The sequence below is a fragment of the Chelonia mydas genome, chromosome 19 (genome assembly GCF_015237465.2).
Source record: "Chelonia mydas isolate rCheMyd1 chromosome 19, rCheMyd1.pri.v2, whole genome shotgun sequence".
NCBI lineage: Eukaryota > Metazoa > Chordata > Testudines > Cheloniidae > Chelonia > Chelonia mydas.
This window is the reverse complement of record NC_051259.2, coordinates 7,467,007-7,486,344: the sequence shown is the minus strand read 5'-3', so window position 1 is coordinate 7,486,344 and position 19,338 is coordinate 7,467,007. Positions and strand designations below refer to the sequence as shown.

General features: G+C 42.9%; 1 protein-coding gene across 28 annotated transcripts in view; it reads right to left on the bottom strand.

Moving 5' to 3' along the window:
- Positions 1-1,496: 1,496 nt before the first annotated feature.
- The window catches only part of MACF1 (microtubule actin crosslinking factor 1), a 252,980-nt gene continuing 235,138 nt past the window's right edge, over positions 1,497-19,338 (bottom strand). For 15 of the 28 annotated variants that reach the window (XM_037881677.1, XM_037881687.1, XM_043531976.1 and 12 more), the window contains 8 exons: positions 18,691-18,845; positions 18,317-18,391; positions 16,903-16,920; positions 13,285-13,402; positions 7,806-8,017; positions 6,994-7,104; positions 3,629-3,752; positions 1,497-3,070 (listed from right to left, as the gene is read on the bottom strand). In XM_037881677.1, the coding sequence (XP_037737605.1) occupies positions 2,814-3,070; positions 3,629-3,752; positions 6,994-7,104; positions 7,806-8,017; positions 13,285-13,402; positions 16,903-16,920; positions 18,317-18,391; positions 18,691-18,845 (1,070 nt within the window). In that variant the 3' untranslated portion in view covers positions 1,497-2,813. The remainder of the gene's footprint in view (positions 3,071-3,628; positions 3,753-6,993; positions 7,105-7,805; positions 8,018-13,284; positions 13,403-16,902; positions 16,921-18,316; positions 18,392-18,690; positions 18,846-19,338) is intronic. The other 13 variants (XM_043531971.1, XM_037881688.1, XM_043531979.1 and 10 more) reach the window with 3 other exon arrangements.

Here is a 19,338-nt window from a genome sequence, read left to right as displayed (position 1 = left end):
GAGCTCAAGAAACAAGCCAGTGTCTTGGAAAGTAGGAATTAGCGGCGTTGGGAGACTTCAGCATGAAGACACAATGGGGTGAGACAGGGTTAAAAGAAGTGAAAAGAGTTTTGAGTTGAGTGCACCTAAGCTCCTGCCACTAAGGGTAAATCCGGAATTGGGGGTGGGGTGGGAGTGAAGTTTGGGATGAAGATGGTTTGGTTACTATAGACAGATTTACCCCTAGCATTAGTTAATGCCCAGGCTTGTAAGCAGCCACATCATCAGCTGCTGTGCACCTTACAAGCAGGTGCCCCATGTTCTCACTCCCCACAGTGCAGACGTAGGAAGAGGGAATGTGATAGGAAGGGGGGGAAAAATCTTGGGTTTTCCAAGCCAACTAGATCTAGATTTTAGTGCCTTGCTCCCTTAGGGCTAGTACTGACTCTACACAGCTTGGGCTAGAGGGACTTGAAAACCCAGCACATCCTACAGCAGGATACAAACTGCATTAATTTCCCTGGTCCCATGCAGCAGTATGGACGAGCCGGACTCTTGGCAATGACAGGCACCTTAAGACAACACATTGCTTTACTTCCCATAATACAGCCACATGCAGCTTTTAAACTGGAGCAAGGTTTGGCTGGATCAGCTGTATAACCTTAGATTGCTCCCCGCTGTTCTTTTGCTTTGCAAGCCAATTTCCCCCTGAGCTTTCACTTTCTATGGCTCACATTATTCACCTCAGTCTTTAATGACTGCGTGTTCTTATGTATGGCTCCACTGTGGAACCCACCACTTATCTCTCCCCAGACAGTCCATCGTTACATCATACAGTAGATTACATTAGCATGCTTCCCTGGGATACACATGTAAAACAAGGGAAAGAAACTAATAAGGATAGGAAAAGGAACTAATAAGGATCACAAGACCGTATTTTGCAAAGTAATTAAATAACCCAAACCATCAGACATCTCCCTACCTGGCAAGCAAGCAGCTCATTCCTCTTAAGTGTGGACCTTGCAGCAGTTATCCAGACCCTTGGTAGCTCCAGGCTAAATTAGTGCAATACACTTCACCTGGAGTTCACCCAGAAACTCTTGGCAGCACAGAGCACAGCTGCTTGCTTTCTGAGTGGTGGAGGATGGTGTGAATTCATAACCTACACAAGTCTCTGCACCGATTTCTATTCACTTGATACCACTCAGTGGGTTGAGTGGTTGTTAGAGTCCTGATGTCTTATCCAATAGTTATTGGAGAATCCACCACAGCACATGGTTTGATTGTGAAATGCCTAGATGGCAAAGGAATAGGAAGCATAGGAATGAAAGAGCGGTGAACCATACATTCTAAGCAGGTCTCCCACATGTGCTCTCAAAGGCAACTTTTGCTGTCTTATAGATGCATTCAAAATACATTTTTATCCAGCCTTGCTGCTTTTGCCTTGTAAGAAAACGCTGAAGCTTGAATATGTATGTTTATAAAGCTAGCACTTTGGAATAAAATACGAAGCAAGATTGTTATTACTGCAAGCAATTTTAATACAAAAAAACTGTTTTAAACAGTTCATTGGTTGAGCTTCAGTTTCTGCCTCAATTAAACCAATTGAGAGAATCACACAGCAATATGGTCAGAGCTGAAGAGGAACAATATTTAATAAATACAGGAAGTCCAGATAGCCCCTCCCCAGACCCACCCGCATGGTCACTTGGTCAGTTGTTTTTATCACAAAGAAAAGTCGCATACAAAAGCGAGATAGGACTTGCTAGCAAGTGCGCTGGTGAGACTCATTTAAAGGACAAGCAACGGTGCATGTAAGTCCCAGGTTTCTTCTAGGAGCAGAGGTGACGTAAATCTCAGTCTGGTTTGAAGTCGAATGACCAGTCAAATAATAAATAGGAAAAGAGGTGCAGATAAATAGCAATTCTGTAACAAACAATGTGAGTCAGTCTCTTATGCGAACTGACTGGGTGGCCATCCAGAAGAGTCTTCTAACGGGTAGGACAGGAAGTGACAGAAGCACCTTTCCGTCCCATCCTCTAAAGGACGTATCTGTAGGGTTGCCAACCCAGCGCTCTCTTCTGGACAGCTTTAAAGTTCTACCCCCCAAACCCATCACTATTATTTGCTCTTTAAAAGCATAAGTGCTGGGACAGTATTTTAAAGACAGCATTTGTAATGAACCCCGTTACTGTAGCATGTGCAAATGTTATTAATTCAAACAAACTCCGATTTCTTCAGGTAAAATCACATAACCTTTAAAAAAATGGAAGCAGACGCCCAAAATCCCCTCACCTCATGTGTCTCTGTTTGAGGTATCCATGATTCACAAAAAAAGAGAGTTCCTTGAACACTGTAGGATTCCGGTTTTTTCGTTTTTTAAATATAATTTATCTCGCTGAGACAGCGAGTCAAGTTTATAAAGAGGCATTTAGGAACAATCCTAAAAGATAAAGCAGGTTCACACCCTGCACCGCGCAGAAATCCTATGTATAATTTTTTTCTTAACTTTTTTTTTTTTTTTTTTTACACTTTCACATCTTGACTTTTTTTGCTTGCTTTCCCTCTCCCACATTTCAGTTTTCTGGGCCCCACTGTGAATAGGGGTGACCAGGAGGCAAATTTTATCTACATAAATATTCACATGAAAATAGTAACTTACAAAAAAGAAAAAAAAAACAAAAACCAAATAAGGCAGCTTCATAACACAATTATTCTTTTACACTTTTAACAATATAATTTTTCCCGTTTAGAATAAATATACATCCAATGTACGTAGCAGGGTTAAAAATTGGACACAGGTTTGTTTTGTTTTAGGGGGTGTTGGTACAGTATTATCTCTTGGGGCCTGGAGTTTTGGGGGTGGCAGTGGTAGTTTTCTTGGACATGGTTGGGATTTTGGAAGGTTTTGCCAACCCCCGTCGCGAACTGCCTTGACCCCCTGCTGCGCTGCTTTCTGAAGTGTCTGAACAGGCTGACTGAGTTTCCAGAAGGTCAAAATCGGAGGCATCACTTCCCCGCCGGCTGCTGGCCCGACTCCCTGCCCGACTTCCAGCGCGACTTGTGGGACGACTGGCTGTTTTTTTAGGATCTGAAATTAAATCCAGGTATTTGTGACCCCGCTGAAACACCTCCCCATTCTAACCCTTAGCAAATGGACCCCACCTCCCTTCAGTACCGCCACCAGTCTGCAGACACAACAATAGCAGCAGTGTTATTAGAAGACTGTGCAATCAATACAGGATCACTGATCGCTCTATGATCTACGATGACAGTGAGCAACTTTGCCTAAAACTTTAAGACTCGCTGGAGAATGTCACAGCTTGTTTCCGGCTGTTCTCACTCCAGGCTCTGGGAGACAGAGGGTCTGTGGTATGAAGCTTTTATTCTGAACACAATTTAAAGGAAATGCCTCTTAAAATGCATCCCAAACTACTCAGGGTCAAGGCAATCACTGAAACATCTCTACTACAAGTGGATAAACAGACCAGCCTGTATAACCATGTCCTTTCGTTTATCCTAAGCTATTACAGATGGTCAGTATCTTATCCTTTCTCTCGACTGGAATCCATAGACAGGGACAGCTATGAAAGGAGGTACCACATATTTTAGCATCCATTACAGGTAAAACGGTCAACCTAGCACTTACCAGCCCGATTGGTTCTGGCACCTGTAGAGACTGGAGAGGAACTATTACTGGTATCACCCGCAAGAGAAGTTCGACTAGAGTGAAAAGTCGGTCGCTTCAGCTTACTGCCTGCAGACGGAGTCACCTTGGAATAAAGAACGCATCGAGAGCCTTTTAGACGTCATGGTATAATTCACTTTGTAATGGGTTAATATCAGAGGTAGATCTCGGCAACAGGATTCCAATATATAAATACCATCATCATCGTAAAGGTCAAGGAGAACACATACAGTAATTGTTTTATTGTTCCACCAAAGCCTCGTCCCTGAAAACATCATACCCATGGTGGCTTTGGGCCCTCAGGATAGCACTACATGCTAGTGCTTTTCCCTGCAAACCCACTGTTAATTATTTTGTTTAGTTTGACATGTTTTTATATCTATATCGATCCATCTCTGACTAAGCTACAGATCTATTTCAAAATACCTGAAATCTGTCGTCCATCTTAAGGCCCAAGTACTGTTTTGGGTCAAAAAGCCACACAAAAAGTCACATGAAATCCTGGGAAATTTCTAGTATTTAAAAAGTCCAGAACAATGTTAAAGGTTAGTTATGTTTTGGTGAAAATATGCTGGGTTTTTTTTTGGTGAAAGTGTGCCAAATTTCAGTCCCAAGTGACATAATAGGGCCAAGGGATTTCAGCCTAATGTATATAAATTCGGACAGACAACCAACAAAGAGAATTTTAAATATTTTTTTTAAAAAAATCCAAGACATTCGTTCAAGCATTAGCGGTGAATGAACATGGGAAATGCAGGCCAGAAGTTCTCCACCACAACTGAAAGCTTTTCAATGAAGCTTTATACGCTACTCGCACTCTGTTTTCTGCTAAACAGTGTGCTCTGTGACCTTTACGATGTTGCAGATAAACACTAGAGGAAGCAACACACACAAAGCTTTCTCCCACCGTTACTTCTCTTGCCACAGAAATAGGAAGCCGAAGAAAGCATGACTGTAAGTCAGAATAACATCTCTGAAGAAGAGAGGATTCCTGATTCCTATTGGAAAGAGCAGCTCCAAGTTTCTAAAATAAACCTAGTGCTGGTTTTAAGACAACATAAAATAACTGCAGGAAAACAGCCACCCAAGGTGTTACATCCAAGCCCGCAGGTACTGGGATTCTGGCATTTTACATAAGAACAGCCATACTGGGTCAGACCAATGGTCCATCTAGCCCAGTATCCTGCCTTCTGACAGTGGCCAATGCCAGGTGCTTCAGAGGGAATGAACAGAACAGGTAATCATCAAGTGATCCATCCCCTGTCGCCCATTCCCAGCTTCTGGCAAACAGAGGCTAGGGACACCATCCCTGCCCATCTTGGCTAATAGCCATTGATGGACCTATCCTCCATGAACTTGTCTAGTTCCTTTTGGAACCCTGTTATAGTTTTGGACTTCACAACATCCTCTGGCAATGAGTTCCACAGGTTGACTGTGCGTCGTGTGAAGAAATATTTCCTTTTGTTTGTTTTTAAACTTGCTGCCTATTAATTTCATTTGGTGACCCCTAGTTCTTGTGTTATGATGAGTAAACAACACTTCCTTATTTACTTTCTCCACACCAGACCCTCTATCATATCCCCCCTTGGTTGTCTCTTTTCCAAGCTGAAAAGTCCCAGTCTTATTCAGTCTTATTAATCTCTCCTCACATGGAAGCTGTTCCAGACCCCTAATCATTTTTGTTGCCCTTTTCTGAACCTTTTCCAATATATCTTTTTTGAGATATGGTGACCACACCTGCACGCAATATTCAAGATGCACCAAGAATTTATATAGAGGCAGTATGATATTTTCTGTCTGACTATCTATCCCTTTCCTAATGATTCCCAAAATTCTGTTCGCATTTTTGACGGCCACTGCACATTCAGTGGATGGTTTTCAGAGAACTCTCCACAATGACTCCGAGATCTCTTTCTTGAGTAGTAACAGCTAATTTAGACCCCATCATTTTTTACATATATTTGGGATTAGGTTTTCCGATGTGCATTACTTTGCATTTATCAACGTTGAATTTCATCTGCCAAGTTGTTGCCCAGTCACCCAGTTTTGTGAGTTTAACAGCACAATGGGCAGACTGATTCAGCAGCAGCTGGCTACCCTTTTGCAATTTTCAGTTTGTGTCACCGTAAAAAGAAATGCCTTTTAATAGTTGGAGGGTCGCTCTGGAATAAATCTTCTGACAAACAGCTGGAGAGAGATTTCCCCAAACTCCCTCTGATGTGAACTGGAGAGATTTTAATTTCTTTCTGTCTCATGAAGCTACAGCAAAGGGAGAGGAAGCAAAGGGAAAGTCAAGGAAGAGGACAGATGCCTCCTTGGATACATGGCAGTTAAGTTCCATTAACACGTTTTAAAGTGCTGGACAAGCCTTTGAATAGGACCAAAAACAAACCGTGGAACGAGGTTTTAAGAAATTTGAAAGTAGCTCCCTCTACATGCATTTCTCTCTGGCACTTTTTTGTTTTGAGAGCGACTCTCTAACATTGTCAGTAAATCCTGGAGCTTTTGATCCTGGCCCTTGATCGTACTTTATAACAAAATGCGGTATCTTCCCAAAGCCTTTCTTATGGCAACACGTGGATCATTTCCTACATTTCAGGAATTACACCTGACTTTTTGATAACAAAACTTCGGAAACTATTTTCAAGGGAAGATCAAGTATGGGAGACATGACAAACTGCCGGTATGTTAAACCTCCAAAATCTATGTTAAAATTCTGAACCACCACCAATTCCCAGAGGTCAGAAAATTCTACGTTCAGGCTGGAACTTCAGCCTGAATTCACCCCGCTGTATGAAAGTATTGCAGAGGCCTCGCATCAGTGTGTGATGTTATAGGACATAGTAGATCTGCCGAAATAGGCCGAGAGGTATATGTACTGCAGAAACCTATGGTAAAAGTGGTTACTGGCCATGCGCTGTAGCTGATTTTCAAGTGCTAACTCGGTGAATTTATTCCTATTTTTAATATTAAGAGGCCCCTAGTTTTCATTATGGTCTTTTTTTGAATGCTAAAAAAAAAAAAAAAAAAAAAAAAGTGGCTAAAGCCAGGAAGTTACATTGGGTTTTGCAATCTGATAAATTACTTGTTTTAAAATTGCTCAAAAGGGGTAAAAATTGATTTCAGGCATCTTGCACACTGAGTTTCATTCTTGTGTGAATTTCGTTTTTGATCCGAGTTAGGAACGCCTGAAAAACACCCACAGTCTTAGCGTTAGCTGTGCTAACAAGCGCTGCTATAATAAAAGAAAAGCATTCAGCAGGAAAAGGAAGCAGCCGCGTTCCTTCCTTTCAACAGGTCCTTTGACTAGCAGAGCCATACTCTACCTCGGAGCTGGACAGGTGGGAGTCGGAATTATCGAAGCCCCTGTGAGGGGTGCCAGCTTTACTGTTTACCAACCAGGGTTTGTCATAACAGCGAGAGAAGTGATGTGGAGTCTGTGAAATGGAAAATCCAAAGGAAGGGTAGGGAGAAAGGGGGGGGGGGGGAAAGAGGTGAAAAGTGAGTGAAAATGGAACAGAAAAGTATCCGAAATGGGAAAAACAAACAGAAAATACATAAATTCCAAAAGAAACAGACGACAAAATAAAATGCACATTGGCACAATGTGGTGAAAAGGAGACACAAAAAGGCAGCCACTTCCTCCTTCATGCTAGCCAGCTGCTCGTGTGAACAGTGATGTCCAAGATAAGTCTGCTCCTATCGCACAGAGAGACGGCAGGGGAAATTCGGACTGGTGGAAGATAGGAGAATCGGGAATGGTCCCAAGAGTTACAATGTGAGAACGTAAAAATAAAAACAACCTCAATCGGCAACTCAGCCTTTCCTGAGACGTGTTTACGTTCTCTCTACGAATGGTCACCTACCTGCAGGTGTAGTGTATACAAAGCGGGAAGAAACTTGTTGCATCAATGATTTAAATATATCGACTGTGCAGTCAATGGGTTTATCCCTGCCTCAAGTATCAGTTTTAAGCCAGGTTCTGCCATTCAGGTGTCCACCAATGAAGCATACATTCACCTATTTTCTGAGTCTCCCCGCAAAAACCTCTCCTACCTAATGCTTCAGCTCCTGGTCTCCTTGGAACAGGGTCTGAGTAGGCGTGAGCATCAGGAAAGCAAAGGAGTATCAGCCTTACCTTGGCTCCACTCGCAGGCGTTGCTGGAGAGGATGGCACGGACGCGCAGCTGTGATTACTCTGGCTTGCACTAGAGCTGGAGCGCGTTGGGGAGGCAGCCCGGGAGGAGGGTTTCGACCTTCGACCCCGTGACCTGAAAGGCGTCATTCCCTGCGAGGCTCCCTCTGGTAAAATAAACTTCTCTCTAAGTTCGAGGTTGGTCCTTCCTCGTGCTGAAAGAGGAAACAAAGCATCTCCTGAAAAAGACCACCCCTGAGGCGTTTCACCCAAGTCCTGCTTAACCCCAGGAGGACATCCCTCAGACATCCACGAGACTCCATCTCCGACCTACAATGGACGTCTTGCTCTCATCCTGGCCACAGCAGAGCGAGACCAGCGCAGCATTCTCGCTCCGTTGCGACGATGTAACTTTGCTGATTGGTTTTTGAAGACTTGTGATAGGCGAAAGAACCCTAGAGGTCCAGGAGTTCAGACAGAATTATGCAACTTTTATGCATGTCCTGGGCCTATTATACAAGTCTAGTTAAAATTAGCACCAGCAGCTGATGACATTCTTAGGACAGGTTAAAAATACTGAATAGAACAGCTCGGAAAGGTCGTACTCCTGCTCTCACACCCAGCGCATGACTATGTGGAGCGTGACCAATTTTCCAAGCTTCAACAACTCATATCAGACGGCAGATGTAAAATTTGGATCTGAAAGTCCCAGGAACTGGAGGGTCTCTCTGCAACTAACAATGGGGTAACAATGCAGTTGGAAGTTCTGCGTCCTGAGATACTAAGAAGATCAGCCTAGGCCAGTATCTCAGAAACTCACCAGGTATATAGACAGCAAATTCATTAAGTAGGTAGGAGCAAGGCCATGCGCAAAGCCTTACATGACAAAGGAGCAATATTAGATTCAATGTGTTAGACTTGAAAGACGAAGAAGCAACTGCAGGGTAGAAGCCTTGTTCTGTGATAACCTAGGGATGGGAAGAACCCTGGCACCCGCACCCTAAAACACCCGTAGCAAAGCATTAACAGTAGAGACGAAGAAGCAGAGTGGCACTAGTAAATTCAAGAGCTTACAGAAAGCAAGCAGCACTGCTTCCGAATCATGCTGATTTCAGCAACAAGCCGCAGGTGACAGAAGCAAAGAATGTTTAGCATGGGCTTCAAAAGATAATCAGAACCAATTAAAGTCTCAAAGACTGTGTTGAGATAAAGGGACGTATTGACTACTACCAAACCTAAGCTGTTTCACGTAAGGAAGAGACTGTAGTGAGTAAGGACTGTTAAACATTTCCTTTTTTTTCTTTCTTCCAGAGGGCTGGGTGCGGGGAAAGATGGTTTCCAGTCCCAGATCCCTCACACAGACACACAGTTTACTCTCCCTGGCAAAGAAGTCCTTGTGTTGTATTTGCTTTCCTTCCAGACAAAATGGGCTGGAAGCTTTTCTCCTCTGGAGTCCCTCAGCTCGGCAACATGCATCAGTCCCCGCTTCCCTTGGGAGAGGATTTCACATTCTAACAAGCCTTGTTCTTGGGAACTTGTTCTCGATACACACTCTCTATTCGCCTTTATATTTCTCCACTTGATTATGCCCTAAACAACCCTCCTCTCTGCTTGGTGCTTATATCTTCTAAGCAATGTACCTGCTTATTATGGCCCTTACTTAATCAAGATCTAGTTAAGCTCTCCTATTTTGTGAATGCCTTTCCTCACAAGTCAATTCTTCCAGCCCGCTAATCATTTTTACTGCTCTTCTATGAACTCCTTCCGGTTGGCTGACATCTATCTAATACCGACATGCCCAGAACCACATGGAGTTATTACAGGTAGGCTCCTCCGTGGTGTGTAGTGGAACTAACACATCCTTCTTCCAAGATACAATGTACCGCAGCCAAAAATATCAGTGGCTTTTTTTTGCTGCCATAGATTTATATGTTACAAAGGCCAGAAGGAACCATTGCGATTGTCTCCTCCGACCTCCTGTACAACACAGGTCATAGGACTTCCCTGAACCGACTCCTGTTCGAACTAGAGCAGGTCTTTTAGAGAAACATCCAGTCTTGATTTAAACGTGGCCAGTGACGGAGAATCCATCGCAACCGTTGTTCCAATGGTTAATTACCCTCATTGTTAAACAAATGCAGGCTTGAATCCTAGTCTGAAATTACACACTCTCACTCAGTTGGGTGTGGCTCATTCCCCTTGCGGAGAATCCCAGCCGCTGAATGCTGCTTGCGGCCACGCTTCACCACGGGCCTCTCTCATGCCCCGTACCGAGCTCTCCGGCAGAGGGAAAATGGAGAAAACCGTTCGAGTCCCACGAGAAGCGGGAGAATTGTCTTTTTAATGAAGCGTTAGCGACATGTATCTCAACTGCTGCTCTGCGTGCTGTGGTGGTTTCCAGGGCTACCGTGCGGACGTTCATTGCCATTAGAGGTCCTTTGTGGCATTTGAAAGCCACAAGCAAGACACACAGCAGAGATTCCTTTAGTACACACGGGGAATTCTCCAGCTTATGGCAAAGAACACTAAGAAGAATAATGTAATGTGCCAAATCAAAAAACATACCGACAACAAAAAGGCCCAGGTTGACCTTACGCAGATCTGGCTGTTCAGCTATGAAATACAGGGGAGTCAGATTTTTGTCTTGAGGGAACATCCTTTATCCCTTGCAAAATTCTTCCTACCTTGAGGCTGGATTTAACACAACATTTTCATTAACAAATCCATCATGCAAGATGGTCGGCACTGGACTGGGAGATTCAGAAGACCTGGGTTCTATTCCCAGCTCTGCCACTGACTTGCTGTGTGACCTTGGGCAAGTCACTTTTCCCCTGGGCCTCTATTTCCACCCCCCTCCCCTTTGTTTTGTCTATTTAGATTTGGAACAAGGACTGTATCTTTATGCACTTGCACAGGACCTCGCAGGTAGGCGTTTCTAAGCACTCTTGTAATACAAATCATTTTTTAAAAGGAAGATGCCCAGAAATGGTCTGAAGAAACCACTCTCTGCAATTCACCTCAAGACAGGTAGCATCTGGCCATAGTACATTGTACAGCACAATCACAAGCTGCTTCACTGTCTGCACAGAATAGGAATACATGAGGTACAAGGCGAGCTCCCAGGCTGTCTACACAGACACATGAAAACTAAACCCAAGACAACCAAGTGTTTTCGAAACTCACTGTGGAGTAGGTTTTTGAAACTCCAGCCTCATGTACCATCACCATAGTCTATTTTTACATCTAGAAACATCTAAAAAGGAATAATAGGAGCTGAAATACAGTATGAGGGTGTCCAGGACTTGACGTGGGAACGTCTCTTATTTTATCAATAAAAATAAATATGTAAACTGAAGAATTGGGTTCATCTTATTCATTTCAAATGAAAGTCACACATCAAGCCCAAATGAACTCTCTCTGTATCAAGACGTCTTAGAAAGGGACCGACTGTGATTAACTCTGACCTTTTTCTACCACAGAAAAATACTGATCCAGGAGAATCTCACCGATGCAACATTTCAAAATCCAGAGAAAAATCACTGTCTCCAATTTTTCCATGCAGTACATGGTTCAGTTTTCCAGTCATAAAAATTTTTAAGCTTCCCTTGTTTATTTCCAAATGTTTCTGATAAAAAAAATCAACTCTTTTCGGATAAACTGAAATAAGATCCCTGGGAGCTGAACTCAGTAAAAAAGGAAGGATGGTTCAGTGAGGGCACTACCTTTAGACATGGGAGAGCTGGATTCAATTCTCAGTTCTGCCACAACTGCTCTGTGACACCTTGGTCAACTCAATTAATCAATCTGCCTCAGTTTCCCATCCGTAATTGGGACTCCTACTACAATACCTCACAAGGAAATATATTAAGATTGTGAGGTATTCAGATACTGCGGTAATGGAGGCCAGATAAGTATCTAAGATATAGAAAGCACAATGATCAATATGTCTAACTATGAATCTGTGTTTGAACAGACATTATATAGTGCACGTGTTTTTTCCGGTTTCTGAATATGCCACTCAATTTTCAGAGAGTCGATTTAGTTAAAAACTGTTTAAAAATGTCTCGAGTAGAATATTCTTGATATTGTCAACACTGTCTCAGCATCACAAAGGCAGCAGATGTGGTGGGGCAGGCGGGCTGGTTAAGAAGCAAAGCCATTCTTAATGATGGGAGAGGGGGGGTGCCGGCAAGAGTGATAAAGCAAAAGTAACGCCAACCTATCGGAGACTGACTGGCAATCGAAGAGCTGGAATCAGAGCGCTTTATTTTACTTCCAGGGTGGTGAACTAGAATAAAGAAAAACACACACATACAAGGAAACTGAGAGCAGGAGAAAGCAGAAACTGGTCAAGAAAGAAATGCACAGTTGAAGGACAGTTCTTTTTCACCCCATGCAGCGCTGCCATTTTGAGAGGCGGGGAAGGAAGAGTTGGCAACTGGAATCTTGCAGGAAATTTTTTAGGCATACACACACAGAGCTTCTGGAAACAGCACCATTGTCCCTAAAAATACAATGTTAGGGTTTTCTTTCTGGAGGGTGCAGCACATTAGAATCACATTTATCAGCAAGAGAGATTATATTCTTGTCTAGAGGCTTCTTACACCTGATTTTACCTACGTTTGTATGGAATTGGAACGGTTTTTATTAGATTTCTCTAACGCACTGGTCACCTATCAGCACATTGGATTTGTAACAGTAACATTTACAGTGGAATCCACACTGACAACTGTTTGTTGTAAAAGACACACAAGTCCATGAAGGCAGGAGTTCTGCTGAATTCGGCACGTGCCAGCAACCCAAAGGAAAACACACAGAAGACACCAGCTTTTGGCCATCGTCGAAGAGTGCAGACAACAAATCAAAATGAGGGGTTTAAACTACGAAAAAGAAATGGCCAGCAAATTTGTATGGAAAAAAAAAGGATGTTAACAAAATAATTTTTAGTAAAAGGAATTTTCTTTTTATTCAGGGTAACTAATTTTAACTCCTTGATGCTCAAGGTTTGGATTTTCTGGAAGACCCTTTGCAAAGGGTTCATACTGCAATACTGCCATCCCCACGTGTTCAAAAATTATGCAATTGGCTTAAAATCATGTGATTTTACACAAACAATACACAGAGTTTTTTTTATTTGCTTTCTGATTTTTGAACTTTCAGGTGCACTCAGATCACATTTTCAAGCTTTTCTCAGCAACCAGGAGGGCGACAAACTTGTTTGTTTCCTCTGAAATGAAAATTGAGATTCTCACCTATTCACATGACTCCAGAAGCTGGGGCTTTAAGAACAGGACCAAATATTGAGAGACTTGCAATAAATAAGCTTGGGGTTTTTTTTAGTGCCTGTTTTCTCCAGATCTTCCTTTATTTGCACAAGCCCACAGATTGATGAGAGCTGCTTCAATGAAGCATCTTGTGCTACCTGGCAACTTCACAACTATTGTGGAGATGAAAGGTCCCTGAGAAACAGGTTCTTTCTTACCTCTGCAAGGGTCATTTTTCACTAAAAATTCATCCAGGGCCATCCATCCTCCTCCAACTCGAACCATGACAGTGCTGCGCAAAATACGGACCAGTCGCAACTGCTGGGAATCACCAAACTGTGGAACCAACAGAGAAGCAGTTCAAGCAATAGGACTATAAAATGGAGACACTGCTCCTCTCCAAAACAGACTGCGTCAGGGTTAGTAATATAACTACACTGGAGACTATTTGAAGTGCTACCTGTAACCCTAAACATTTTCAAAGCTCTTATTAATGTTTAAGGCTTCTCCAAATATATCAAAAGGCTATATGCTATGTGGGAATCAATTCACTTTGGTGTCAATTTATGAGAATTTTTTCATCTAAAGAAACTCAGGATAATGCTACTAACAAGATTCTCTAGGGCTAATGCCAAAAAAAGAAAGCTGAGAAATTCAAATGCAGGTCAAAGGATGGCCAGGGAGCAAATGAGAGTTTCTAAATTTCATGTTTTGAGGGTTTTACCCAAAGAAACAGAATTTTATTGCTCTGCCTTTCATTTCATGAATAATAATAATAATAGCACTTAGCTCTTATGTAGTGCTTTCATTAGTAGATCTCAAAGCACTTTACAAAGTGGGAGGTCATAGCACCATCGTCCCCATTTTACAGATGAGGACACTGAGGCACAGGGTGGGGAAGTGACTTGCCTCAGGTCATGTAGCAGGCCAGTGGCAGAGCCCAGAGTAGAGCCCAGCCACCGGAGTCCCGCTCCCAGTGCTCTATCCATTAGACCACACTGCCCACCGACACTCCTGACACAGTCCGCTTTGAAAAGAGACATCTGACACGTCACTGAAGGCTGGCATAGCAAATGCTAGCAGTGCAGCATCAGCACTGTGAATGAAACCTCTTCACCAAGTCTGAGGTGTGAGCATTTCACCGAGCCTCAACCAACCAGAGAACTCCCACAGGAGAGTCACCCAATTACAGTGAATCTAGAACGTAGAAATCTAAGGTTCGAGTCCCAGAATGCTTATTAGTGATTATAATAAAAAGAAAAGGAGTACGAGTGGCACCTTAGAGACTAACCAATATATCTGAGCATAAGCTTTCGTGAGCTACAGCTCACTTCATCGGATGCATCATCGGATGTACTCCTTTTCTTTTTGCGAATACAGACTAACACGGCTGCTACTCTGAAACCAGTGATTATAATGTTCATTAGGAATTTAAAATCTCCCCAATTTCAAACAATCATCAAGTGTGCCCCTGAATCAACAAAATCACACATCTCTTTCCAGTTCCCCCTGCTACCATTTATGAGACATTTTCATCCACCACCATGCACGTGCTTCTCTTCAGAGCCATCTTCTCCTAATGTTTACATGGACACTCAGACATCTAGCAGAACCCCACCTGGACTACTGTGAACAGTACTGGTCCATGTACCACAGAGGCTATCATAAAGAGCAGCAAAAATTCCACCCTGTCTTAGGAGCTGAAGCAATGAGGGAAAACGAAGGAGACTGGGTTGACTGCCTTTGAAAAGGGGGATACTTCAACATGATCTAATGGAGGATTTCAGAATTATGACGGCATTGATAAATCAGACTCTCTTTTTAACATGGAGAAGGAATTAAAAAAACAGGAGACATAATGGAAACCTTAGGAAATGAGGAGTAACTAGGGGAAACTTGGGCAGAATTACTTCATGCAAACGGTGCTAAACACTTACTGGGGAGGTAACTGAGGTAAAAAAAAATTACAGATGAGTTCAAGACACATCTAGATTGATTTCTGTAGAAAGAGAGTGCTGGGGGTATTGGAACAAAGCAGGATTAAGGGTTCCTTTTCCTGTTCCAAACATCTCACATGCCCCCTACTCTCCTGAAACTACATCTCTCCCCTGTTCTGCACAGCCCTTTCTCAAAGAGTTTCATGCATGAGCCTCTTTTCAGATTTCCCCTTTGCCCTCAGGCTTGGGACCGAGCTGTGGGCATCTCTAGGGCTCTCTTTCAATCTGTAGCTGCAGGCCGTGTCTGTTCATGAAGGGATCCTGCTTCCATGCTCTCCCCAGCAAGTGGAGGCTGGAGTTTAGTTAGTTTTAGAGCAGTAGGATTCTCATTTCTGCTCTCTGGAGAACCAATGAGCCACAGAATGGAAGATCTTTAGCGCTAAGCAGTCAGGGGCTGGAGTGCTGGAAAGGTAGGCTGTCTGGCTTCAGAGACAATGATTTTTGGTCTTAAAGTTTCTAGGCTAAATTCTCAGCTGCACCCAGTGTGTGATGGGCACGCCTGGGGCAACACACCTCTCCTGGCGCAGCTGCTACGCCAACTAGCTATAGCCAGAAAGAGCTATTTATGCCTGCTGAGGCTCACTGGAGGACAAGGGCTCTCTGGCTATGCCCCTTTGCTGCATTGGTTCTATACTAACTGAGTAATTCCTCCATGCTAGGGGAATCCTCAGCTAGCTGGATACACTAATTTTGTAGCCCCTTCACTCCAACATAGCAGAGTGGAGAATCTGACCCTCCATGTTAAAAATACAAGTTACATAATTTGCTCCAGTCTTGTAACATTAATTAAAAATTTATTATTAATAATCAGATACAGTTTTATAGTTCCCTTCAAAGATTTGTCTAGTCACCTAGCTAGAATAAACGGGGAATTGGTTTCTATCCTTTCCTTCACTCAAGAAATTCACATTCCCTTCTTTCATGGCACCACATTTAGAGTCCAGCTCTTCAAGTTAAAAATCCTCAGTAGTTAAAATAAATGGATTTCCTTCGTTGTTCAAATGGAGGCTGCATTTTTGTGATGAAACACATTACTCCAGTCCCTTTATCAATGGGGTTCCTGTGTTCTTGTCAGCCTTCAGTTACCATAATATTAATCACAGAACAGAATATAAGAGTAGGTACATGCAATTTTTCACGAACTTTCTTCCAGTTATGAGTTACTCAAAGTCGGTGAAGCAGGGGATGAGGGTTTAGTTATTGTTACCTAAGAGACTGATCATGTGAATGCAGCATTCTCATTCCATAGTGACTGTGTTATAGTCAAACCCGTCCAGATCCTGGTATACAGTCTGTGTTCAGAAAATGTTAGCCTGTATAAATTTTGTGAAGAGTGTTACAATATAATACTTAGTCCTGCCTTGAATGCAGGGGACCGGACTAGATGACCTCTCAAGGTCCCTTCCAGTCCTATGATTCTATGATTCCTCCAGCAGCAGAGTCAGAATCGTGAGACAATGTTCTTCTCTGACAATTCCACCATGAGCACTGGGACCTTACACGTTCCCTTTCACATGAATGATGCCATAACCTCTAATAGCACTGGGGCATCAGAGGAAGACGCAATTTGGAGGCTAAATCTCTCCATCTTTGTAGATTTCTGATTTTCCCATTAAACTTTTTACTTCTTTCCTCCAAGGAGTTTTGCCATTTGGTATCGCATTTTCAGGTAAACATCACTCTGTATACCAGACTCTGCCAAGTAACACAACCAACTCTAACACACCATTCTTTAGATCACATCTTCCCACAGCAACAAGAGAAAGATTGGTATTATAAATACACACCAAGCCATGTTTGTTAAAAGAACGTGAGACAGCATTGCAAGGCACACTGTACCTGATTGCCGAGGAAGAACTACGGAGAGAAAGAATTTGGGTGGGGAGAAGATCAGATGGAGAAAAGAGGAAGAGGGGGAGAAAAACAAGAAAACATTTTATAGGATTTAACAATGCAACAATTATGAAAATCTTAGTTAACCACAGGTAGTTAAAAATCAGGGTACTTGATGTTATTTGACATGCTAACTGTTGTTTTCTGTCCCTACAGCAGAAGTTGTAATTCATCGCTTCAAAATTCACAAATAAGGGCTCGTTTACACAACCGTGTGACAAAGCCACTCCCCTTCCCCACAAGAGACGTAAGTTACATCGATCTAAGCGCTGTCCACACTGGCGCTATGTCGGTGGGAGACATAGCTTCTGCCTCTCATGGAGGAGTAATTATGCTGATTGGAGAGCGCTCACCGATCAGCATAGTGCGTCTTCACCAGACACACTGGTGCAGCTGCGCCGATGTAGTGCAGTAGTGTAGACTTGCCCTAAATCTGATATTTGAACGTGCGCAAGTGTTGCTATTTTAACTCCTCCATGCCCAAAGCATGCAGGAAACCTGGATGGTTTGCTGCCGGTCCAGCCCAATGAATAATTTGAAATGAAAACATGAAGTACCTTAAAACAGATCCATTACACAAATTTTTTGCATACCTTTTTAGAAATGAGCTACATCAAGTGAAGAAAACCATAGGTGTAAGGTACACACATAAAACTTTAAGGTAGTTATTGTCTATAGGTATCTACAGATACAACATCCCCACTAGTGAGTGGGCTAAGCTCTCTCAGAACACTGCCACATCTATGTTTGTCTTGTTCTTGTGCTATTAGGCACATCCAAGATTTAATGCACCAGGAAAGCATGCTGACCCTTAGCCTGCCCTCTTCTCAAAAAGTCACAGGAGGATCTCACAGACCATCTATCATCATCTGTCCACATATATCCCCTCCATTACACGCTCATGTGATAGAGAAACCACTTGCAAGCTCCCCACCAATAGGATCATACAGTTATGACTACTATCAAGGAATCAGTGTGCTCCATTAAGGGCATATTGCTGCCGTTTCCCCAGAAAGTCTCGTCTCTAGAGACCCTCAGATCAACTTGGGGAAGAAGGAACTAGTCTCTAAACTCTTCATGTTATTCCCTCATCACAGAGCCCAAGATAAGTCTATGTCTCAGGTTCCTGAGTGCACGTTATTGGTCTAATCTCTGGACTTAACATCTCAGAAGGTAAGAGGCTAGCATAGGTAAAAATTCTGATTTAATCTTTTAAAGAGTAAGATCTCAATACAGTACGACAGAATCAGGTTGCTTCAGTAGAAGTTAAAATGGACACTTCTCCCTGGTAGGATCACACATGAGCTAGGAATTAGGAGAGCTTGTGCTATTATGGCAAAGGTGGACATCTTCCTCTTACCCGATACTTATTCTCTCCAATCTGCTCCACTTGAAACCTCTTTGCACACTTACACTGCGCCACCTGCCTTGTGACCTGTTGCAAACAAGAGGGGAAAAGGTCAGGGATCCATAGTTTGCATCTCTTGTACTGGATACATGGGACACAGCATATTGTGCACAAAACACAGATTATAACAACCTTCACTTTAAAATGTTTTGAATATCCAAATATTTGAACATTGATCTCAAGTCAGTACCACTGTGATTCTCTGGGTACTCATCAAGGCACAAGTTTCCCCCTTTGGATAGATATTCTGAGAAGTTGACACATTGAAAAACTGAAGCCCTACATAATGCCCACTAAAATACCACTCTCCTTAGAATCTCCTTTACCTCATCCTCAATTTTGTCGGCATCTGTGGTTGGCCGGTAAGCATCTTTGTTAGGATGGAGAGCAGCCACAAACTCATAGTAATCAATATAGCCATCCCCATCCCGGTCAAAGATGTCAGCCACAGCAGTCATCTCTAACTTAGTGGTGGGGAATTCTGGAATGCAGAAGAAAAACAAATAACAGAGACGTATTACAGTCTGAGAATAGATAACTCCTTGTATCCTCTCACCATCTGTGCAAAGAGCATATACTCTATATCCCCCCACCCACACACACACACACGCTTCCATACCTGGAGTCTCCACCACAATAGTCACAGGAAAGGAAACAGGCTACATGACTACTTGAGTTTCAAAGCATCCGATGAAGTGAGCTGTAGCTCACAAAAGCTTATGCTCTAATAAATTTGTTAGTCTCTAAGGTGCCACAAGTACTCCTTTTCTTTTTGCGGATGCAGACTAACACGGCTGCTACTCTGAAAAGTATAATATAGATTCCAGGCCTCAAGCAATGACAGCCTCTTGGCATATCGCTACAATAGCAAACATGTGGGGTGGGATTGCCAAGCTATCATTTCACAGCTGTCCTCTCCTGACAGAGGAGCAAGAAACGTGCCTTGCATTTGCCTCGTAAAGGGTGGGAGCAAA